Source organism: Manis javanica, chromosome 14 (genome assembly GCF_040802235.1).
Source record: "Manis javanica isolate MJ-LG chromosome 14, MJ_LKY, whole genome shotgun sequence".
Lineage (NCBI taxonomy): Eukaryota > Metazoa > Chordata > Mammalia > Pholidota > Manidae > Manis > Manis javanica.
This window is the reverse complement of record NC_133169.1, coordinates 85,971,806-85,997,461: the sequence shown is the minus strand read 5'-3', so window position 1 is coordinate 85,997,461 and position 25,656 is coordinate 85,971,806. Positions and strand designations below refer to the sequence as shown.

Genomic DNA, 25,656 nt, shown 5'->3' with positions numbered 1-25,656 from the left:
TGTGCAGGGACAGAACCTGCTTCGCTTGATGCTTTAGAAGTTCATCCTCCGCCTCCCACCGTGGGGAGGGGGCTAATGCGGAAGTCCTCTCCTGGCAGGCATCGCAGGTGGCTGAAATACACCTCCAACTTTCCCAAGGTGAACTGGGAGAGGTTTTAGAATGTAAATTTTAAGGAAGGCAAAAGAGAACTTGCTGAGAATATGCATTTGAGCTCCTGGCAGTGGCCTTTAAACCTTATCAAAGCAGCGCCTGGAGGCCTGTTGCCCACCTTAAGCTCCTTCCCTCAGCTTCCCAAAGTGCTCACGAGCAAGTGGGGCCTAGGCCGGCAGGCAACAACTGCTGTTCACAATGATATCTAAGGATTGAAAAAAGACTCCTTAGAAATATTTCTTGGCGTCCTCCCAAAAACAAATACCATTGATTGAAGATTTAAAGACTCAAATGAATGCAATGGCTCTGATTTTCTTGAATGTACCACTGTTGTTTTTTAACCCATGAATAATGAAATAGTTCATACCCATGGTATCATTGAGATGGGCAAAGACAGCAATCTTTTTGGGATTTCACAGTCCTTTTAACAAACACTGCATTGACTAGATCCTTCCCTGACATAGAGCTCTATCCTGAACCAAGCCCCAGGGCACAGCTGATCTCTTCCAGGCGCTCCCAGCTAAGGAGACATTTTGGAGGAATCTACAACTGACCAGCAGGTGCCACAACATAGGTTCTCTGGCAGCAGGACTGAAGTGAGAGAGGGGAGGAAATGGTGTTCTCAATACTGAAAGGGAAGGGCTCTCCTGGAAAAGAAAAAGCCCCGGCCTGAGAGGGACAGGGGAGGCCTGAAGAACAACATTCTCTGACCCCTTACCCGGGCACTCTGGCCGGCTATCAGCTGGTCATCTTCGGTCTGGACGCTGGTCCTACTCCTGACATCGAAGTCTTCCGTCTCAAAGTCGGAGTCATCCAGCTCCTCCGGGGTCTATAAACAAGACAGAGATCCCCAGTCAACGCAACCCTGGGCCTCCGGTTACCCGAAGCCTCTGGGCCCAGAGTCCCCAGGCGTGACGTATGGACACCCAGAACTCTGGATATTCTTATGCTATATTCCAAACAGTGCGGTTAATAAACTTAAAATTGCTCATTATTCTTGAGTCCCTGCCTCACTGATACACATGTAGGGGGTCCTATCCACCACACAGTGGGCAAGGGCCGCAGACCAACACTTCCCAAAGGGCCTCAGGGTTTCTTTAGGGTGGCTGGTGCTTCAACTTCTACCACTAAAGCCCAGATCTGTTTAACTTAAGGTTTTAGCTGCTTAACAACTGCATCTTAAGACAAAAGTGAGAATTGCCCTGGGGTAGAACTTTCCCACTTTAAATCAATTAACTAATACTGGTGTTCTCTTAGGGTACAAAAGGCTGCTTTGAGTAAAACAAGGCAATGTATTTATGTGCGTGTTCATCAAAGGAGAAGAGTATGGCAGGTAAGGTCTGGTTACTGGTCCTAGCTCTTTAATCATGAAACAGTATCTTATTTTGCATAACCTCTAGCCTCTCGTGATTAGGTGCTGACTTGAAACGTAACACCCTCTCCTGCAAGTTATCAGTAACAGGGCAGCGGGAGGAAGGGGCGGGGTTGACTCTTGGTGCAGCCAGCCTGTGACAGGAGGCCCATGAGGCGCCCCCCTACCCTGTCTGCAGCAGGACCTGATCCAAGCCCAGCCCCAGGGCACTGACCATTTCAATCCTCGAGTCACAGACACTGAGCGTTTTGTGGAGCTTTCTCCAAGGCGTGCCTCCTAATATGACCTCCAATCCTGCACCATCCTTGACAGCCCACCACAGACCCAAGAACTGTTCTTGCCAAGAAACCAAATGCCACCAATCATTAGTTCACTGAGTATCCGTGTGCCAGGCACTGCTCTGGGCTCTGAAGGTACAGCAACTAAACAGACAAAAATCCCTGTGCTCACATATGTTCCAACGGGAGAAATGAGTACAGACAAAATGAAAGTGAGTGGGCCGGTGTGCGGTCAGAGCCCCCGGACAGCCTTGGGGGAGCGGCTCTGCAAGGCGGTGGGACTGAGGGCGTCTGGGAGGGGCACCTGCTGAATTCAGGTGAGAGATGCTGGTGGCCTGGAGCAGGGTGGGGACGGAGCGCAGATCCTGTGACAGGATCTGCTGGTAGATCAGACGTGGGGCAGGAAACAAGAGGATTCGAGGGCGAACCCAAGGTTTGGGCCTAAGCAAGTGGAAGACAGCTGCCATCAACTGACACGTCGAAACTGGATGGCAAGGTCACTTTGGGGCATAATCAGCTCGAGGTGCCCATGTACCTTCAGAGAGTCAACCTCTTGATGGTTTTCTCAGGTCTTTACACCCTACGGGAATGAGCCTGGTTAGAAAAGAGATGAGGTCAAGAACGCTGCCGCCGGGGGCACAGGGACGGCAAGAGGAGGGAAAGGTGAGGAGCCTGAGTCGGGGGCCAAGGGATTTTAAGACGGGACAGATGACGGAATGTCTGTGTGCGTGGGAAGAGAGCTGGGCCAGGGCTGGGCCTCAGGCAGGCCGACCCTCCGCACAAACGCAGCAGGGGCCCCGGTGCTGACGAGGCGCAGGCGCAGTGGCAGCTGCGGGGAGCAGGAAGGCATGGAACATTCTGAGGTCCCGATTCAGTGACCCCAGCTGGGGTGGCCACACCTTTCTACACCATGCTCAGCAGAAGCAGATTTCACTATAAGGCAAATATAAGGACGTGAGGACAAAGGAGGCTCCATTGATGAAACACAGACTCAAAGCTACAGAAGGACTGAGGCAGGGACCCGAGGGGCTGAGTGAGGGTGACAGACCGGAGGACCGACCTCCGACCCCGCTGGAGGGAGGGAGCTGACACAGGGACACTGCCCAGGGGACGACGCGGATGCTGGTGAGGACAGGCCCAGGGGAGGACAAGAGGGAGAGAGGCCAAGGCCTGGGGTTGTAGGGTGAGCCTTGAGCTTAAACCTTAAACACAACATGGGCCGAGGAGCTGTGGCACACCAGGCCCGCAGACCTCTCCTCTGGCCCTGCCCCCTGCCCCCTGCCCCCTGCCCGCCCGCCCATGCCTCTGCCATAAACTGCTGCCTCCCTGGCTTCTGTCACACTGCACTTGGCCGGGCCCTGTGCTGAACACATTACATTTCATCTCGAAACATCACCCACCATCATCTCCATCTCTTTGAGAAGAAAACTGAGTCTCAGGGAGATGAAGGAATGTGCCTGGAGTCACAGCAGGACGAGGAATGCAAGCTCTCTGCTGACCCCAGGATGGGTTTCCCTCAACCCTACCTGCTTCCCACAAGGGGATGCTGGCATTCGCAAGCATCTACCAGACTGTCTGCAGTTTCAGCCCACTTAAATCCCCAAAGGTATTATTAACTGTAGACAATGATTCCTCTTTATCAATAAAATTTCTGGCTGTGTTCATTACCACTGGTACATGTGACCTAGGGTCCCTTCACACCACTGACATACGGCAGCTGGATTTGACCTTATGTTGCACCAGGCCAGGCCTTGCTGAACGTGGGTTCTTCTTGAGCACAGCAGCAGGGGTGAAAAAAACAAAAAGCTCCACCAGCTCGCCGCCCCCAGCCCGCATGTAAAGGTGACCAGGGCCTGCAAGAACAGCCGCAGCCCACCCCCAGTCCTTAAACAGCCCCCCTTCCTCCCCACCCCAGGAAGGAAGGCACTCTTGCCTAAGTGTATCTACACTGCATACAAAATGGGTCCAGCCTGATGGAACTGCCTATATCCAGCTGACAAACCAGCTCAGTTCTGCAGGCTGTCAGACTTAGGGTAGAAAGTGGGGCAAAATCCCTGCCTGCGGAGGTTTGACTAGCAAACCATGAAGGTATAAATGAAACTCCCCTGACCCAGCTAGACCAAAGTGCAGCAAAGCAGCCACCTACACAGCAAGCGGGCACTGCACTGTGCAGGGGCCGTGGGCCTGGGGGCAGCTCTGCACAGGCCCTGCTCTCTGTCCAGAGCAACCTGCTTCTATTCAGAACAGCATGTGAGGATCAACTGCTAAGGAAAACGCAGCTGTGAGATCCAGGCCCTGCACCCTAGGGATGCATTCAGAGGGGTTGGTAGTTTTCCAAAACCCCTTTGTTTATGCCAACCCAAAGGGGGCCCTGGCCTTTCCTGCACTCTCAGAGTGGGTGGCACCTGCCTGCGGCTACTGGGAGAGGGGTCAGTGCTTGGCTATGAGCCGGGGAGCAGAGGCAGGGGCTGCCCCTGCCCGTCCGTCTCACCCTGAACACACAGGGGTTCTAGCAGCCTCCTGCCTGCCACCCCTTCAAGGAGACAGATGCTCCATGTGAAGAGTAACTTGAACCTACATGAAGGAAATACTCTTCTCTGAAATTAACTTAGGAGCCTTTGTTTTCTACAGTTTCTCTTCAACTCACACGGAAGCCTCTTATTTGTGGTATCCATCCGAAACTAAATAGCCAACTCATACTAGCTCCCCTTCTCAGCCCAAGTTTGGGCTCTAACTTGCAACTAAAAGTCATTTTAGACAATGTAATTAAATATATCTCATTCTAACAGCTTTTACATTCATGGTCTGAATATACTGTCACTGCATCTGCTGACTCCAGTATGATGCACGGCTCAAGTTTAACAAATGATAAGAAGCCGTTAAAACGTCTGAAGCGCAGTTACTCACCCTTATCATCAACACTGCTTTCCTGATGTCCCGGATGCCATCATACACCAGGCGGGAGGCATCAATAAACTCGTTTTCATCCATGGGCTGGGCGGGGTCTGAGCTAAGCGCTTCCACGGCTGCTTCCACTTGCTCGGTGAAACGTGGCATGACTGCAGGGAAAGAGGTGTGGCAGATCCACTGGGCCTGGAGACACCATCATTCTCCTGGGCCCTAAACCCCTCAGTCAGACAGAAAGAGGCAAGGTGTACAAGGGAGAGTCTCTGCACCTACCTATGTGGAGTATTTACATTTGAAATAAATTAAACGCTGTATTTTACAAAGACATGAAATACATTTTTGTCTCTGACCAGATTCCGCACTACAGGATTGGATGGTTGAGAACCTGAAACGAGATCATCCTGAAGCCTTGCTTAAAGAAAAGGGCCCTCCTTCAGCTAGTATTCATTTACTGAAAGGAGACTTACATAAGAAGTTCATGTTAGATTGTGTGTTCAGAATTATTCCCATCGTTAATCATGGGCCAAACAGCAAGGACGTGTTTCCAAGGCCTTAATTTGGCCCAACAACTACTCACAAGTCTGGGTTCCACCAGAGCTCTTAAGACCTAAACTGAGTCCCGGCCACCTCCTTCCTAGCCACAGGGCCGGCACCCGGTGGACAGTGCGGCCTGCCCAGCTGCGGTGTGTGGGGAGCGGGGGGGTGGGGGGGGGGTCCCCGCACCTGTGTTGGAGAGCAGCTTGGTGGCTTCCAGCACCTTCTCTGTGTAGACACCTGGCTCGTAGTTGTCCATCTCTGAGGTGACTACGTGAATGACCCGGGCTGCCCGGCCTCGAATTGCGCCAGCTGTGCGGTCTAGCCCGTCCACGTCTTTCTCTTGGAGAGCGATGACGCACTTGTTCACATCTTCCAAAATGTGATTCTCTGAGGAAGAAACAGAGCTGAATGAGGAAGGGGACCTTCTGCCGGGACAGATCCTCGGTCGCCACCGTCCATCCACCGAGCGCTCGCTTTGTGGGCGATCCTGCCGAAAGCACTTTTCCTGTAGAGACCAGATTGACTGTCCCACAGAAACTCAACCTATAACCACCTCCAAGAATAACAACCTTCATTCCAGGTTTACAAAAAGAAAGATGCCCATCTTTAAGACATAGCTGTCCTGTAAGTCAAATCACAGGAACCTTAATAGCTTCTTTACCATAAATTCACTGACCTTATGTCCTTAAGTCTAAATTGGAAGAAAAGGTACACTGGAGGGCTTTTATCTTCCCAGTTCCCGACCCCTCCGTCCAGTACCCGTCAGTGGTATCCAATCTACCTATGAAGCCAGGACAGTCTGAGGGGAAGGTGCTGGAAAGCAGGTCCAGGCCTCCTCTGGAAGGCGCTGAGGAGACCCAACCGAGGCACGTGTGGAAACCCCTGAATCCCGTCAGGCTGACAGGTAACTACTACCGGTCATAGAGCTGGGTTTGGAGGGCCCACCCAGATGTCTCTCCTCAAAGCAACACGCCTGACACTGGATTTCAGGAACCTGGGGCAAGGAGTCTGCTTCAATCTCACCCACACCAGCAAAGCAGAAGAAAACAAAAATGTCCACGAGCAGCACTGCCTATAAACTGCAGGCACTGCACGGCCACAGAACCGGATGGGGCTGATCTGTAGGGACAGACCCAGAATGGGAAAGAGAGTATTTCTTACTCAACCAGAGCTGCAGTAACCGCCAGCACACAGCCCAGCTCCGTGGGGTGGGCAGGCAGGAGAGACAGAGGCCACCTTCTTGTGCTCAGAAAGCAGCTTTCTTCAAGACGTGTAAGAACTCTCAGAGAAGCTGTGTCTGTTAAAGACACGCTCACGCCTTTAAAGCGACAGAGCAGCTGGCACAACAGGTTAAAGACTAACAGTCCCTCTGGAAGGGCCAGCGCAGTGGGAACAAATACCATCTGTTTAAGAAACACATCTGGTCATTTTTCTTGCCATCCCTGGCTACCCTGTGCTTTTAACATGTCATTACCCAGGACTGTTTCCTGATTTCATATGATTTCACAAGGCCACCACCCCTTCCTCCCAGCCATACACAGTTAGGTGACACGTGATGGTGTCTGGAAGGAAGGGAAAGAGCACCACCTTGTCAAACACCCACAACAGGGGAGTGGCTACAGTGATCTTCCTCCTCTTGAGGGGGGCCAGAGGCATGTGGCATTCAGCAGATCTAGCAAAGAACAGAGTGACCAAAATGCCCGGCCTTTGGGCTTCAGGTTCCTGGGAGCCCAGAACCAGTGCCCTCCTCTCCACAGATGCCAAGAAACTGCAGGGAGGCATGGACTCTACTGGGGTCTCATAGTGCTGAGATCTCAGGTGTAATGGAATAAGAAGGAAAAAAATTCACAATGACAGAGAAGTGAGCACTGAAAGTGACCTGGTGAAAACATCTTCCATGAAATTAAACAAACACACTCTCACCATCTGATTAGCAACTGTGGGCTTTGGTATTTCCCAAAGGAGTTGAAAACTTATGTCCACATAAACCTGCACGAGGATGTTGGTAGCAGCTTTCCTGGAAAGCAACCGTAATGTCCTTCAGTAGATGAAGGGATAAACTGTGGTACACTGTGACGACGGAGTATCACCAGGACTAAAAAGAAAGGAGCTAGCAAGTCACGAAAAGACATGGAGAAACCTTTACTGCTTATTACTAAGTGAAAGACGCTAGTCTGAAAAGGCTGCCTACTACATGATTCCAACTATATGACATTCTGGAAAAGGCAGTACTGTCTGGAAAAGACAGTAAAAAGGTAAGTGGCTGAAGGGAGGAGGGATGAACAGGGGGAGCACAGAGGATTTTAAGGGCAGTGAATAGTCTATATGATACTGGAATCATGGACCCATTTGTCCAAACCCATACTGTCCACCACCGAGAGCAAACAGCACCGTACGTCATGGACTCTGGGTGGTGGCGGCGTGTCGGTGTGAGCGCGTCAGCTGTAACAAATGCAGCCCTGTGGAGGGGATGCTGCTCGTTGGGGAGATGGTGCATGTGTGGGGACCAGGGACACGTGGGAAACCTGTGTAGCTTCCTCTTATTTTGCAACAAACCTAAAATTGCTGTAAAAGCCTTAAAAATAGGTAAGTAGGTAGATAGGTAGGTAAACAGATAAAACATCTTTCCAGGGAAAGCCAGAATATGGTAAGAATTCCTATTATAGAAGAGGAAAATGAATTACCATAAGATCCAAGACCATAATTTAGTATCTACTAGTTTAACAATTAGAAGATTTGCTAAGGTTTACACCACTTGTACTATTTAACAAGAAAAAGTATTACACTTTCTACATAAACCAATATTAGAGGGAGACATTTGAACCAATTGTAGTATATGAATAAATGGATTTGGAGAGCACCCAAAAGCACCTCTTATATAGAAACCCTCTAAAGTTAATCTAAACTAAACAGTGCCTGCCCACCATGCTAGGCTTTGGGTTAAGAACTGCTGCTTTTACTGAATCTAACACAGCATTTTACACTTATATCACTAAGGAAAGAAAAGAAGTTGAGAGAAGATATTGCTAACTAAACTATGAACCAATATTCTCTCATGTCATCAACTTGAAGACCACCCCTATTTCAGGATTGTTAATACCTGGGGGAGAAACACATACCTTAGAGTCAATGAAGTGTGGCACTCCTTCGTGTTCATTAAACAGAAGTCTCCTGAACGTGAACCTTTCATCTAGATACCTACATTTTTAAAAGTCAACTTAAGATTTTCTTGAATTCACTTCTTCCAGATGTCCCCAGCCAGTGAAGGCTTTGCCACTCTTCAGCACCTATTTCAGGACCCTCAGGTAATATTCTCCACCCTCACTTAACAGCTGTCACCAGGAATGCCCCAGCTGAGGCCACCGCATACTCAGGACACGCATCAATCATACTCTCTACGCTTGAGCCCCAGGGTGCGGTGAGTTTCCACCCACCATGTGCAAACACGGGCGGGAGGTCTGGAGGTACCCACAAGAATTTAACCATAAACTACTTTACCTTTGACTGAATTTCAAAGAAAACAGCATGGATCCAGTAGACACACCGATCTCTACCAATTAAGGACTCTTGTGTAAGACAGTCTTAATTTGTAGGTGTTTCTGACAGGAACACACACACACACACCAAGCTATCTATAAGGGATATTATGGACACTACTTTATTTACTTTTCATTTGAAAACCTTTCCAGGTCTGCCTCTAGAGATCTACCTCGTCCATTTGAATGGCTGCATACTACCCTATTAAAAAGATGGGAGGGCCCTAATTCATTTTCTCTGGTCTTCCTTTAGACAGCTTGGTTGCAGTAAACATCCTTGTACAGGCATTTTGGCAAACTTTCGTGTACATATCCCTGAGAAAAACTTCTAGCATTGGGATTGCTAAGTCAAAGGCATATATGTTTAGTAGCTGTATGGTACCTAACTGCCCTCCAGGAACAAAGCCAACTGGAGCTCTCCAGCAAGGCTGCCTGAACTTGCACTTCAATCCATGATGCATGACAGGGCCCATTCTAAGTCCCCTTTATTCTGGATCTCTTTATTGGTACAACCTTATGCACACATAGGAGACGATAATATTAACACTATATAGGGGACGTAGTCTGTAACAGAAAATATATAGTAGCCATTTTTTTCAAAAAACATGAATTAATGAGGGAACTGGGGCACAGAAGTATTGAGTGAGTTGCCCAAGTTCACACAGCAGGTGGGCATGGGAGTCAGAAATCAAGCCTCACTTCACCATGACTTTATCTTCAGTTCTGCATTTTTTGCTATGAGACACTGAAACAAAAATTAGGTACAATACCCCTTTATTTAATTACTTTCCAATCAGACCCAATTCTTTAGGCATACTGACACTTGAGAAAGAGTACAAATTACCACTCTTAGGTGTTGCCCCAAAGTATCTAGTTCAATATGTTATTGTTTCCAAGAGTATTTGGTAAAGAAATGTAACAAACCCAATTAGAACCACTCTAACCAACCACTTGGCATCTTTAAAAAGGGAACCCAAAAGTTCCACATATAAGCAGGTTAAATGAATGAGAAAATAAATTGCATCTCCATGAAAAAGGATATCAAATGAAATTCAAAGAATCTTTATCACTTAGATAAATTTTAAACCACTGTCCTTAAGGGAATCAGTCAATGTAAATATACTTGTGTTTTGACAAACACTTCCCAGTACCCTAAACCATTGCCAATATTTTACAGGGCAACATTCTGAAACAGCATAGCTTGGGGGAAAGGAGCCCCCATTCCCTCTTCCCTGGGGGTGGCGTGCATATCCCTCTATTTCCAAGTGCCACTGTCTCTTCTTACATACAGGTTCCCTGTCTTGCAGCCTCATGACACACTGCCCTCAGGAGCTTGGTGGCTTACCCAGGTTGTACACCAGATGACCATTCCTTCTGAAGCCATACATGCTGGGTATGACTGTGGTAAGAATGAGGGAACTTCTGCAGCCAATGGGACAGAATCCAGGAACAATAGAGGGAAGGCAGCAAAGGGTCCTCTCAGTTTACTCCCTAAATAACTTGCCCTTGAATGGGTTCTCGGCAAGCAGGCAGGGTTACAGCAAATATCCAGACCCCATGGATTCCAAGAGGAAATCGGAAGGTGGAAAATCACTCCTGGAAATGTTCCACAAAACCTATCACACTGCCGAAGACCCAAGAATACAGTAGGAAGCAACTCCACCGAGTCAAGCAGCAGCCTTACTTTTTCATCTAGCAAAACTTCATGAAGCCCACCAGCCTTAAAATCCCCCTTGCCTAGAGGCCCCTCCTCAGAAACCTTACCGAGGGGACTACCTGAATGCTGCTGTGCCTCAGGGCGAGAGGGAACTGCAAAGGGGGCAGAGAAGGGCAAGGCCACAATGTGGCTTTCTGTCTAAAGACTGCCGTGACCGCTGGCCTGGACGTGGCTCTCCTACCCACCGTGCGCATCCAGAGATGCTGTGAGCTGCCCAGGACAGGGGGGTCCTCTCAATGACAGCCAGCCACTTCCCTCCTGAGACTGAGTGCCAGATGACACGGGGAGACTCTTCAGCCCCCGACGTGAGAAGTGCTAGAGCTGCCTAGGGCGAGGCAGGGGTGTGCGGGCACAAAGGAGGCTGAGGGCTGGAGGCGACCAGGTCAGCCCAGGGCAGCTCTGCACAGGCTTCTGTGCACCTCTTCCCTTCACCCCACCACGCTGAGGCACACCATAAAAATCAGAGGAATTGTGAATACGAGGCTTGCGCTGTTAATTATTAAATTACTTGACATTGCTAAGCTTAGCAAACACACTAGAATTCTAAAATTCAGATGCTCTGAAAACACCACCGACTTTCTGACTCAGAGAACTGTTCCGTGTTTTTATTTGCTGGACACAAACTGTCTAAACTCCTTTCCATCAAGTCAACCTTTGTACTTTTCCACGTTTGCATAAAAATGGAACATACTCACCAGACAAAAGCGTGTCTGTTAAACAATTTGATTTATCTTTACCATTCTTTGGTTCAACGTCATACACCCTAAAGATACTGCCTGGATCCCACTAAATGCTACTGCAGAATCATTATTGTTATCTGATTTGAAGAATGCTACACGGGGGATATCTGATTCTATCACATTTTATTTTGCTGTAAAAAGGGCTGAAAATCCCTTGAGACCAAGCCTGAGCTAAACTCAACCTAATCACAAGAAGTTTAGGAATGTAGTATGTCTCTGGAGGGGGGCTTTGCATTTAGATTTCAGAATTTGTTGTTTGCTTAAAAGTATGCTGTGATGGTAGAATGTTTTTCTCTGAACCTATGAAAAAGAACAACTCAGTACTTCAGTGGGAAAACAACAGAAGGCCGAGATTTCCCAAAAAAGCCATTGCTGCATTTCTGGCACCTGCAAAGATGTGCTTGCAAATAGGTTTTTGTTTTAAGGCACTAGCACCTGCAATTTGCGTCCTGCAGCAGCAGGCTTCACCCCACTCTTTTTGTAGTTTATGGATTGCCTGCTCCCCACTCTCCCAAGCAGAGCCAAAGCTACCAATCCCAAGGAGAGCAGGCAGAGACGGGAACATTGGCATGCGGAACACACTGTCACCTTATATAGGTCACCGCTGGAGGACTGTGCTGTGCATGTACTGAAGCCCCACTTCTGTTTCAAGCCCCATTGCCACTCACATCTCCCACGTTCCAGCCTGTGGTTCCCTGGGGTGACAGGTAGTTTCAGCCCTATAAGTACTTGTCGCTGACTCTGCCCACAGCCACTGGCCTCAGGAAGCCTGGCACCTCCAGGGAGAAAGCAATGTAGCCCAGGGCAGCAGAGGCCCCATTAAAACAGAGAATGCATTTATACTTGCTCAGTTCTAAGGAGATGGATTGAAATTTATCTCTGTGTGATAAACAGTGAATTGCAGTTGACAGACATTTTCTATATGAATGCAATTTACTATGTCATTACCAGTTTTTGTTTATATAATGAAATCAACTGTTTTTGTGAGGTGAATTATCCAGATTTATTTTTTGCAAGTTCATAATTAAATGGCACTTAAATATTTCCTCTCTGTTTTCTATCTGTGCATCATGCAGACACAGTCGTTCAAAAAGTAGACAGTAAACTATGATCATTTCTGAGGAAAAGAAAGGGAGAAGCTTTCCAAGAAGGGAAAAAAATTATTTTACAAAAGAAACGAAAGGGGATGGTGTTGAGAGTCCCTTCTTCTAAGTTCCACAGGCTCATAACAAATAACCACAGGCTCTCCCAGGACACAGGCCAAGGTTGTTTCTAAACACAACAGCAGCCAGAACAGTGAATGGTTAATGGGGCTGTATAGGTCATAGTTGCAAGACCTTCCTCTACACCAACAGGTAAAAACCTCTGCCAGCCAGCTTTCGAATTCAGGCTTCTAAGATGAGACCAACCCCACCTCCCACTGTGCAGGAGTCAGTAGTAGCTTTCTTTTTGTTTTTTAATTAAAATGAAAACCAGCACATTATTATTGCTAGAATAATTTACCTGCCCAGATCTGAGGGTGTTTTGATTGTCCATTATTGTAACTTGAAAGAAAGTAATTATTTGCATCCTCACATGCTTCTCTGCAGAAGCAGCTGATTACCTGAGACAGCCAGGAAGTCATCGATGGAAGTAATATCATCGACAGCATCTGTGAGAACACGAACTTGTTTTTCCCACTGTTCTTTAAAAAGATCCATGTTCTCTTGAGCCAGTTTACTCTGTGGTTTTGCTGCTAAAGCCAGTGCAGCATTGATAACCTGCAAACACAGTCAAGTTTACTGTCTGCTCTTTCAGAGTCATGAAAATAACCTCGGTGGGACAGCTGGGTCAGAAGAATGGCCACAGCTTTGTCTCACATACGATCACAGGGATACACGACACCACACGTTCCACCATAAACACAGATGAAGTAGAAGGCGTTTTATCTGTGAATGTAGAAGCAATACATTTGAAATACAAAAATACAGCAGAACAGTGAAACTGAACAACTGCAAACAAATAAAAGTATCTCTTAATCTCTCCACTGTGGCAGCAACTCTTTACAGTTTGGACATTACATTCCCAGCTTTTTTTCTCTTCAAATACACACTCACGTATGCATGTGGAAAATACAACTAGAATTATATGCTATATAAAACTATCTTGTTTCATTTAAATACTCCATATCATTAAATATATGCTAAAAACACCAATTGTTCATCATTCCATTTTATGAACATATCACTATTTTCCTATTTGTAGAATACCTAGGTCTGTTCTAGCTGCCCACTATTCTTAATAATCTTGTGACTAACATTTGACATTTCAGGTTCTCAGTACACTATCAAAATACATTTCTGAAAAATAAAATTTTTTCCAATTCTGAGCATTTTTTCTGAGGCATAAAGTGTAAAACTTGATAGGTTTAAAAAGCAATTTCTTTTAAAAGAACAGCTTTATTGAAATGTAATTTATATACCAAACAATTCACTCACTTAAAATGTACATAATTCTGTGTTTAGTACATTCACAATTGTGCAACCATCACTACAGTCATTTTTAAAACATTTCCATCACCCCAGAAATAAACCCCTTGTCCATCCATGAGCAGTCACTCCCCATTTCGTTCAACATCCCTTAACCCAATCTCCAGGCAATCACTAACTTAACTTTGTCTTTAATGGATTTGCCTATTCCGGATATTTCATATATACACAATCACATTATGTGGATTTTTGTAACTAGCTTCTTTCACTTAATGTTTTCAAGGTTCCTCCACACTGATGAATGTATTAGTATTTCATTCCTTTTTATAGACAAATAATGTGTCACTGTATGGATGTACCACATTTCATTTATCTGCTGATCAGTTTGTGGACACTGGTGTTGTTTCCACTTTTTAGCCATTATGAATAATGCTGCTGTGAACATTCATATATATGCTTCTCTGTTTTCATTATTCTGGGGCATAAAATTAGGAGTGGAATTACTGGGTTATATGGTTAACTTTATGTTTAACTTTTTGAGAACTGTCAAACTGTTTTCCAAAGCACCTGCACCATTTTACATTCCTACCAGCATGTATATTCCAGTTTCCTCACATCGTCACCAACATTAAAAAAAAAAAATTATATCCATTCTAGTGGGTGGGAAGTGGTAGTATCATGTGGTTTTGACTTGCATTTCCCTGATGGCTCATGATGTTGTACAGCTTTTCATTTGCTTATTGACCATTAGTATATATTCTTTAGAGAATGTTTACTCAACTCCTTTGATGTGTTTGTTGAATGAGTAAACAATGAAAACATTATGAAAATGAACTCAGAGAATGATTAATAAGATTTCTAGGCACATGGGGTGCTTATGGATTATTAGAAATGAGTTATGTTTATAATAATGTAATCTGGAAGGGAAGCAAAAACAAGAGGAAGCTGGTGTTGATAGAATAGAGATATGGATGAGGCAGAAAAACTGTTATCATAGAGGCATCTGGCCATGTAAACCTGAGGGTAGGAGTGTGGGACTCTTTTAAAATTAGAATTACATGCCTTCAAGTGATGTGGGTAATTCCCAATAATGATGTTATCAACTTAGCCCCCAAAGACTGTGATTAACAAACTGGAGAAGCATCAGACCCACTACACTGGTGCAACTGTTCTTCATCCCTCGTAAGCAATTATAGATTCATAAGCACAAGGCACAAGGCCATCTCAGTTACTAATTAATTGCCCACTACTTTCAAAAGCATATTGGATAAAAAAATTATTTGGAAGAAGAGAGAGCCCATCTTTCTCATGTATTATACTGTGGTATCCTCTATTTCCACCACTTCAAGGTTTGCCCTTTTCCTTTTTTCTTCTTGCCATTCATTTCCCACTGGTGGTTCACCATTGTGGACAACTCTTCATTAATTCGCTCACTAACTCACTAATGCATTAATGAATCAGAGTAGAGCTAGACCTTATAGGGGTATTTGGCTGAAGAAACGTTTACTAAGAAAGCCAAGTAAACACGGACAGGGAACTAATTACATGTTTTGACTAAGATAATTTTCCATTAAAACTGCTCTCTTTGTTCTGTAATATATCTTATAGAGTAAAATGGAGGAAAGGCTCCTCATCTAAGTTTAACTTTCTCATTTTCAGTACAAAAGTGTTTAACAAAAGACAACTGATGAATTACTTCTGATGACTCTTGATAAGTTAGAAATAGAAAGATATTTAACATACTACTTGAAGTAATCATCCAATATGATACATAGTGGGGAAACTCTAATCATTTATCTTAATAATCAAGATACTGATCAGAATAGCTATTATTATAATTAGTTAAATAATAATATAACAGTCTTTCTAGCCATGGAAATAAAAGAAAAATCTGTTAGGAAGAGAACACCAAAATTACTTTTCACTGCAGATGATCTTTGTTTATCTAGAAAATTGAAGTAAATCAACTAAAAAAACTCTTTGAATTAGTATGAGTTCTTGAGGTAGCTAGAGACAATATAAATATATCAAAATCACAGGCTACGTAAAAATTAGAATATAAAATGAGGGAAGTGTCACATCTTCATGAAAGCAATTAAAGATCCCATGTGGAATTAAATCTGTAAATAAACCTAAAGGACTGAAGTAACAAAAAGTGACTAAACTTCTCTGCAGCATTTAACAATACCCAAAGAAAAAGAAATATCATGGAGAGAGGCTTAAACATGGCGGTATGAGAGGTGAGACAGAAACCTCTTCCCAAAACCACATACAATATGAAAATATAGCAAACACATCTAATCCTGAAAGAGCAACAGGAAAGAAGGCTGCAGCAGACTGCCTACACCTGGGGAAAACAGCACACCTCAAGTAAAAGGGTAAAGTACCAAAGCCATGATCCAGACGGACCCAAGTCCTTCCCCCATGCCAACTCACCAGAGGGAGGAAGAAAAATGGAGAGGGGAAGGGGTGGAAGCCTAGGACTGCTGAACAGCCAGCCCTGGAGATCTGCTCTGGGAGCACCAACCTACATTACATGATGCTCTGGAGATCAGTGGGGTTGGAAAACTAAGATAGGCAGAATACTTGCAGAGACTGAGATTCCAGCCACTTGTAGAAAACAGGTATCCACAACTGGCTGCTCTGGGACAAAAGAAAGGGAGGCAGTCTGAGAGATTTCCTAACAGTGAGAGGGCTGCAAAAGGGGCAAGGATTGCACAGAGCTTACTGCTCAGGAGAAAGGACAGGTGGACAAAATTGTCAGGTCAGGTCACAGTCTGCCCAGCAGGTTGGGAAATAAATATCAGGAGTTTCAGGCGCTCCATCCCCCTGGCTAGCTATGTAGCTCCGAGGTCCCCGACCATGATACACAGCCTGCTGCACCTTCCTCTCGGCTGGCACCAGCTTGCAAAATGGCAGCCCCCGACATTAAGCCAGACCAGATACAGGGCAGCCCAACCTACGGTGGCTACAAAATCAAAGCATACTGACTCTTCCCTGTGCTCTCAGCCCATTGGCCCTGGCAGGGGAGGTAGGCACTGTAGCCGGGAAGCAGGAAAGACCTTTCTCCTCCCTTCAGGAACCAGTACCACTTGCCTGCGATCCCAGCCATCACTCCAGGGACTGAGCAGCTCCAGAGAGTAGAGCTTCTGGGCACTAGAGGGCGCCACTTACAAATATGAAACATCAAAGGAACCTGGTTCAAACCAAAAACCTACAAACTCCAGAAAGAGGACCAAGTGAAACTGAACTAATCAATCTTCCTGAAAGAGATTTCAAAATAAAAATCATAAACATGCTCAAGGAGCTACAGTAAAATATTCAAGACCTCAGGGAGGAATTTAAGAAGACAGAAACTTTGAATAATACAGTATCTGAAATGAAACACACAATGGAGTGATTTAAAAGCAGATTAGATGAAGAAGAGGACACAGCAAATGAAATAGAAACTAGAGAACAGAAATAAAAAGAAGTTGAGGCACACAGAGAAAAAAGGATCTCTAGGAATAAAAGAATATTGAGAGAACTGTGTGACCAATCCAAATGGAACAATATTCACATTACAGGGGTACCAGAAGAAGAAAAGAGAAAAAGGGATAGAAAATGTCTATGAGGAGGTAATTGCTGAAATCAGTATGGGGAAGGAGACAGTCTCTCAGGTCATGGAGGTTCACAGATTAACACAAGGAACCCAAGAAAGACAATAACAAGACATATAATAATTAAAATGGCAGAGATCAAAGACAAGGACAGAGTATTAAAAGCAGTGGAAGAGAGAAAAATGATCAAATAAAAAGGAAAACCCATCAGGCAATCATCAGATTTCTGAACAGAAACCTTACAGGCCAAAAGGATGTGGCATGATATTTAATGCCATGAAGCAGAAGGGCATCTAACGAAGAATACTCTACCTGGCAAGATTATCATTTAAATTTGAAGGAGGGATTAAACAATTTCCAGATAAGCAAAAGTTGAGAGAATGAAGCTCCCACAAAGCATCTCTACGGTATATTTTGGAGGGACTGCTCTAGATGGAAGTGTTTCCAAGGTTAAACAGCTGTCACGAAAGGAAATAAAACAACAGTAAAGAAAGTAGATGAATCAATTACTAAGCAAATGCAAAATCAAATCAACTACCCCCAAAGTCAGTCAAGGGATAGACAAAGAGTATAGAATACGATACCTAATATACAAAGAATGGAGGAGGAAAAAAAAGGAGAAAAAAAAAAACTTTAGCATGTGTTTGTAATGGTATACTAAATAATAGCATGTGTTTGTAATGGTATACTAAATAAATGAGTTAAATTAAACTGTTAGATAGTAAGGAAGTTACCACTGAACTTTTGGTAACGAAGAATCTAAAGCCTGCAATGGCAGTAAGTACATACCTATAATCACCCTAAATGTAAATCATCTGAATACACCAATCAAAAGACACACAGTCACACTTTATGTATAAAAAAAAGAGAGCCATCTATCTATCTTTTCAAAGGATCAGCCTTACTTTAGTTTATTTATGTTGGCAGTCTTATGGGTATGTTATCTGTATTGTTGTGGTAGCCAGGTAAAAAACCTATAACTTAAGGTTTTATATGACTGTACAACTAACAATAAACTGGAAACAAACAAACAAAAAGATACCCATCTATATGCTGCCTACAAGAGACTCACTTCCAACACAAAGACATACACAGACTAAATGTGAAGGGAAGGAAAAAGATATTTCATGCAACTAATAGGGAGAAAAAAAACAGGAGTTGCAGTACTTGTATCAGGCAAAATAGACTTCAAAACAAAGAGTAACAAGAGACAAAGAAGAACATTACATAATGATAAAGGGGTCATTCCAACAAGAGGATATAATCATTACAAATATCTATGCACCCAACACAGAAGCACCTACATATGTGAAACAAATACCAACAGAATTAAAGGGGGAAATAGAATGCAATGCATTTGTTTTAGGAGACTTCAACACTCCATTCACTCCAAAGGACAGGTCAAATAGACAGAATATAAGGAGGCGGAGGCACTGAACAACATGTTAGAACAGATGGACCTAACTGGCATTTGCAGAACACTCCACCCAAAAGCAGCAGGATACACATCCTTCTCAAGTGCACAAGGAACATTTTCAAGAGCAAATCATACACTAGGCCACAAAAAAAGCCTCAGTAAATTCAGAAGGATTGAAATTGTACAAACTAGCTTCCCGGACCACAGAGGTATGAAACTAGAAGTAAATTATGCAAAGAAACCAAAAAAGCCCACAAACACATGGAAGCTTAACAACATGGTCTTAAATAATCAATGGATCAATGACCAAATAAAAACAGATCAGGCAATATACAGAGACAAATGAAAACAACTCAACAGCCCAAAAACCTGTGGGATGCAGTGAAGGCATTTCTAAGAGGGAAGTAGAAAGAATCAATGAAAGCAGGAGCTGGTTCTTCGAGAAAAAAATCAAAATAGATAAACCCCTCGCCAGACTTATCAAGAAAAAGAGTCTACACACATAAACAGAATCAGGAATGAGAAAGGAAAAATCATGGACACCACAGAAATACAATGATTTCTTAGAGAACACTATGAAAAATTATATGCTAACAAACTGGATAACCTAGAAGAAATGAACAATTTTCAAGAAAAATACAACCTTCCAAGGCTAACCCAGGAAGAAACAGAAAATCTGAACAGACCAGTTACCAGCAACGAAATTTAACTGGTAATCACAAACTACCTAAGAACAAATAACCTGGACCAGACAGCTTCACTGCTGAATTTTATCAAACATTTAGTGAAGACCTAACACCCATCCTTCCTAAAGCTTTCCAAAAAGTGGTCTATGAAGCCAGCATCACTCTAATACCAAAACCAGGCAAAGATACCACAAAAAAAGAAAATTACAGACCAATATCCCTGATGAACATAGATGGAAAAATACTCAACAAAATATTAGCAAATCAAATTTTAAAAATACACGAAAAAGATCATACACCATGACCAAGTAGGATTTATTCCAGGAATGCAAAGATGGTTCAATATTCAAAAATCCATCAACATCACACACCACATCAACAAAAAGGACAAAAACTACATGATCATCTCCATAGACACTGAAAAAACATTCAGCAAAATTCGACATCCATTCATAATAAAAATTCTCAACAAAATGGGTATAGAGGGCAAGTACGTCAACATAATAAAGGCCACATATGACAAGCCCACAGCCAACATCATACTTAACAGTGAGAAGCTGAAAGCTTTTCCTTTAAGACTGGGAACAAGACAAGGATGCCCACTCTCCCCACTTTCATTCAACATAGTTCTGGAGGTCCTAGCCATGGCAATCAGACAACACAAAAGAAATAAAAGGCATCCAGATTAGTAAGGAAGAAGTTAAAACTGTCATTGTTTGCAGATGACGTGATATTGTACACAGAAAACCTTAATCCACTCCAGAACTACTAGAACTAATAACTGAATTTGCAAAGTTGCAGGACACAAAATCAAGTACACAGAAATCTTTTGTGTTCCTATACACTAATGATGAACTAGCAAAAAGAGAAGTCAGGAAAACAATTACATTCACAATTGCATCAAAAAGAATAAAATACCTAGGAATAAACCTAACCAAGGAAGTGAAAGACCTATAGTCTGAAAACTACAAGATACTAATGAGAGAAATTAGAGAAGATACCAATAGATGGAAATACACCCCATGCTCATGGATAGGAAGAATTAATATTGCCAAAATGGCCATCCTGCCTAAAGCAATCTACAGATTCAATGCAATCCCTATCAAAATACCAAAAGCATTCTTCAACGAACTAGAGCAAATAGTTCTAAAATTCATATGGAACCACAAAAGACCCCAAATAGCCAAAGGAATCCTGAGAAGGAAGAACAAAGCTGGGGGGATTGCACTCCCTGACTTTAAGCTCTACTACAAAGCCACAGTAATAAAGATAATTTGGTACTGGCACAAGAACAGAACCATAGATCCATGGAACAGAATAGAGAGCCCAGATATAAACCCAAGCATATATGGTCAATTAGATATAATGGGGAAATGATAGCATCTTTTAACAACTGGTGTTGGCAAAACTGGACAGCTACATGTAAGAGAATTAAACTGGATTATTGTCTAACCCAATACACAAAAGTAAACTCGAAATGGATCAAAGACCTGCATGTAAGTCAGGAAACCATAAAACTCTTAGAAGAAAAAATAGGCAAAAATCTCTTGAATATAAACATGAGCAACTTTTACCTGAATGCATCTCCTCAGGCAAGGGAAACAAAAGCAAAAATGAACAAATGGACTACATCAAGCTAATAAGCTTCTGTACAGCAAAGGACACCATCAGCAGAACAAAAAGGCATCCTACAGTGTGGGAGAATATATTTGTAAACAACATATCCAACAAGGAGTTAACATCCAAAATATATAAAGAACTCACATGCCTCAACACCCAAAAAGCAAATAACCCTATTAAAAAACGGGCAAAGGATATGAACAGACAATTCTCCAAAGAAGAAATTCAGATGGCCAACAGGGACATGAAAAGATCCTCCACATTGCTAATTATCAGGGAAATACAAATTAAAATCACGAGATATCATCTCACACCAGTTAGGATGGCTAACATAGAAAAGACTAGGAACATCAAATGCTGGCAAGGATGCAGAGAAAGGGTAACCCTCCTACACTGCTGGTGGGAACATAAATTGGTTCAGTCATTCTGGAAAGCAATATGGAGGTTCCTCAAAAAACTAAAAATAGAAATACCATTTGACCCAGGCATTCAACTCCTAGGAATTTACCCAAAGAAAACAAGGTCTCAGATTCAAAAAAGACATACGCACCCCTATGTTTATCACAGCACTATTTACAATAGCCAAGATATGGAAGCAACTTAAGCGTCCATCAATAGATGAATGAATAAAGAAGAAGCGGTACATAATATACAACGGAATACTATTCAGCCCTAAGAAAACAATTCCTACTATTTGCAACAACATGGATGGAGCTGGAAGGTATTATGTTTAGTGAAATAAGCCAGGAGGAGAAAGACAGCTACCAAATGATCTCCCTCATTTGTAGAGTATAACAATGAACCAAAACTGAAGGAACAAAACAGCAGCAGATTCACAGACTCCAAGAAGGGGCTAGCGGTTACCAAAGGGTAGGGGTAGGGGAGGTTGGGTGGGGAGGGAGAGGGAAGGGGAATGAGGGTATCATGGTTAGTACACATGGTGGGGGGGGGGGTCATGGGGAAGACAGTGTATCACAAAGAAGACAAGTAGTGGCTCTGTAGCATCTTACTACACTGATGGACAGTGACTTCAATGAGGTATGGGGAGACTTGATGATATGGGTGAATGTAGTAACCACATTTGTTTTTCATGTGAAACCTTCATAAGAGTGTGTATCAATGATACCTTAAAAAAAAAAAAAGAAATAAACATCCCATGTTTAGGGGTAGAAACACTGACCAACTATTCACAAATTAATCTGGAACAGTAAGTAGCTGAGAACAGCCAAAAAATCTTGGGGATAAAGAGCAAGTACAATGAAGAGAGAGGGTTAAAATATAATGTAAAGCTAAAGTAATCAGAACAGAATTATCTGAAAACAGACCTTATCACAGAGCAGAATTCAAAGATAAAAGAGACATCTCATATTAGTGAGGAATGGTACATTATTTTTACATTTGATGGGCTATTTGGAGAAAAAGTTACAGCCTCTCACTTCAAACTTCTGTTTGTGTGCTAAGATTGTTTCTTGACAATGTTAAATTAACAGTAACAAGACTAGAAGAATATATTATGCTTTTACTGAACACAAACAGAAATAATATTTGTCTTAGAAAACTCTTCTTTATTTCCAAATAACAATGGGAGGAAGTCAATTTATAAATATGACTATGTTATTTGTGTATGTAAGTATACATGAAAGATGGGTTAACACAGTGCTAGGTAAATCAGTAAGGAGAACATCAAAATACCAGTAAAAAATTAGGGAAAGACACGCATGGCTTATCAAAGGTGAACTACACATGACTAGGAAACAAAGAGCAGGAAAAGTTTATTCTCTCAGAGATATGCAAATTCATATAAGTTAATATTTTTGTTCACTAAATTTGCAGAGTCCAAAACTAGGCACTTACCAACACGAATGACAACTTCTAAAACCTCCAGTACCATGTTGAATAGGACATCCTTTCTGAACGTAGAGGAAAAAGTACTCAGCCTTTTCACCATTAAGTATGATGTTATCAGGCTGAGAAATTCTCTTCTCTTCCCAGTTGACAAACTGTTTCTGTCAGGTCTGGATGTTAGATTTTGTCAAGTATTCTGTTTTCTCTCCACCATTCTGGCTACTTCTTCTCTGTCTCTTTTGCTGTCTTTTCTTCCTCTAATGTTAGAGCTCCTCGAGGTTCAATCCTCTGCTCCTTCTCTCCTCGTTCCACACTCCTCCCACCTGTGAGCCATTTCACCGAGCTTCAGGATTTCACATACCACCCATCTGCCAACTCTTCCCACATCTCTTACCTAGACCACTCATGCTAGCCCCCAACTCACAGCCAGCTATATACCCAACAGCTTCACTCAGATGTCTCAGTTATTTCAAAATAAACATGTCCAAAATAAAACTTATGATTTCCTGCCCCCAACCATGCTGAATGGGTCTCACTTTAAAATTTTTCATTTCTCAAATCCTGCAGTGAACTCAGGGCTGGGGAGAGCAAGGCAACTACACTTCCTCAGGCCAGTCTCTTCCTGTCAAGACTAGATTCTAGAAGAGCAATTATTTCACATCTCCGTAAAATCTTTACGACCCAGTGTCTCCATAATCCTTATGTAAAACTTGACTGAGCTGTGAACTTGATACACACTCCATGCCCTTTTCCCTTCTTGAACCAACTCCAGCCAAGCCTCTCCCTCCTACATTTCTTTCGTCCAAGGTCACTTGTAACTCTGTGTTTGTTGCTCAATCCAAGGATTAATTTTCACTTCACAGTCTACAACCACTGACATGAATAATCACTCTTCCTAGAAACACTTTTTCCTCCTTGCCTTCCAAGAATCGGCTTCTGGTGTTCTTCTGGTCTTAATAACCCTTCAAAGTTATTAAGTCTTCAAAGTCTCCTTTGCCCAAACTCTTAAATGGTAGAGAACCCCAGTTTTAGTTTCCAGACCTTGTAATTCAGGTACACTCACTGCACTGGGGACCTCACCCAGGTTCATGCTTTAAGCACTATGTATGTGCTAACGAATATCACATTTGTACATCTTGTCTGAACCTGTTCCCTGAACTTGACTTTGTATCTTACAAGTCTAATAGGTACCACAAAATTAACATGTCCAAAACTGAGCTCCTTAGCTCTTCCCCCAAACCACTTTTTCCTGTCAAAATAAATGACAACTCCAGCCCTGCAGCTAATTGGGCTCAGAACCCTGAAATTTTCCCTCTTCTCTTTCCCCTCCAATTCACATCTAATCTTTCAGTAAATCCTACCTTCAAAATACATCCAGACTCTAGCCAGTGCTCACAACAACCATGGTACTCTTGCCAGAATTAGTATCAGCACCTCTGTTTTGGTTTCCTTTTGCTGCTGTAACATTACCACAAACACTGTCATGATTAAAACAACACAAATATATTACCTTGCAGCTCTGGAGGTCAAAGTCTAAAATGGGTCTTACAGAGCTGAAATCAAAGTGCCAGCACACAACTATTTATTTTAGAGACTCTAGGAGAGAATCCAGTCCTCGGCTTTTCCCACTCCAGAGGCTGCCTGCACTCCACGGCTTTGGGGTCACAGCACTCCAACTCCTGCTTCTATCACATCCCCTTCTTGGCCTCTGACTCCCCTACCTCCCTCACATAAGGAAAGGCCCCATCTGGATAATCTAGGATAATCTAACCATCTGAAGAACCTTAATGTATTCACCTCTGCAAACTCCCTTTTGTCTCGTAAATTAATTTCTCTCAAAGAAATACTCACAGGTTTTAGGAATTAGGAAATGGACATGGAAGGGGTGTGATGTGTGGTTTATTCTGCCTATCACAGTTGCCTGAGGGTTTTCTCTGCTTCTGTCCTTCCTCACAGAAGTCAGAGAGACCTCGTTAAAAACCTAAATTAGATCATGTCAATCCATTATTCAAAAACCTTCACTGGCTTCCCATGCCACTCAGCGCAAAAAGACAAAAGTCTTATTAGCATGTCCCTACACCACCCAAACTCCTGTTAGACATGACAGCCTTCCTCAAAGCCTCTGCATTCGTTATTCCCTCTGCCTAGAGTTCTCTCTCCTCAGACACCCCCCACGGTTTGCTCCGTCATCTTTAGGTCTCTGTTAATGCGTCACTTTCTCTGTGAGGTCTCTCTCAACCATCCCAACCATGCTACTTAACACACACACCAACATTTGTGGGAGAAGCTAATGCAGTGCTTTGAGAGAAATTTGTATCATTAAATGTTTAAGTGTTATGCTGGAAAAGAAGGTCTCAAATCAATGATCCAAAAGGTTCTAACTTTAGAAACTTGAAAAAGAAGGGCAAATTAAACCCAAAGCAAGTAGAAGGAAGACAATAGAGTAGCAACTGCTGAACTACAAATTACCAAAGCTCACTAAAGAATAAACAGCTAAATTCCTGATTTCTATTAAAGAATTTAAATTCATTGTTAAAAACTTTCCCACAAAGAACTCTCCAGTCCAGATGGCTTTATCGGTAAATTCTCCCAAACATTTAAAGGACTAATACCAATTACACACTTTTCTAGGAAGGAGACGGAAAAGCTTTCCAACTTCTATGATACGGAAACCAGATTTTAAGAAAAGAAAAGAGACCAATACCAACATGCGAGCCTCCCAAGGAGACTGCGCTACCTCTGGGGGGCTTGCTATCTGCCCACCCATCAGAGGGGGTGGACAG

At 43.2% G+C, this 25,656-nt stretch overlaps 1 protein-coding gene across 1 annotated transcript in view; it reads right to left on the bottom strand.

Annotated features, from left to right (window-relative positions):
• CTNNA1 (catenin alpha 1) overlaps positions 1 to 25,656 on the bottom strand; it is a 208,072-nt gene that overhangs the window by 4,127 nt on the left and 178,289 nt on the right. Inside the window, exons 11-14 of the mRNA XM_037016061.2 lie at positions 12,842 to 12,998; positions 5,432 to 5,632; positions 4,709 to 4,860; positions 870 to 980 (exon numbers count right to left, since the gene is read on the bottom strand). Coding sequence (XP_036871956.1) covers positions 870 to 980; positions 4,709 to 4,860; positions 5,432 to 5,632; positions 12,842 to 12,998 — 621 coding nt within the window. The remainder of the gene's footprint in view (positions 1 to 869; positions 981 to 4,708; positions 4,861 to 5,431; positions 5,633 to 12,841; positions 12,999 to 25,656) is intronic.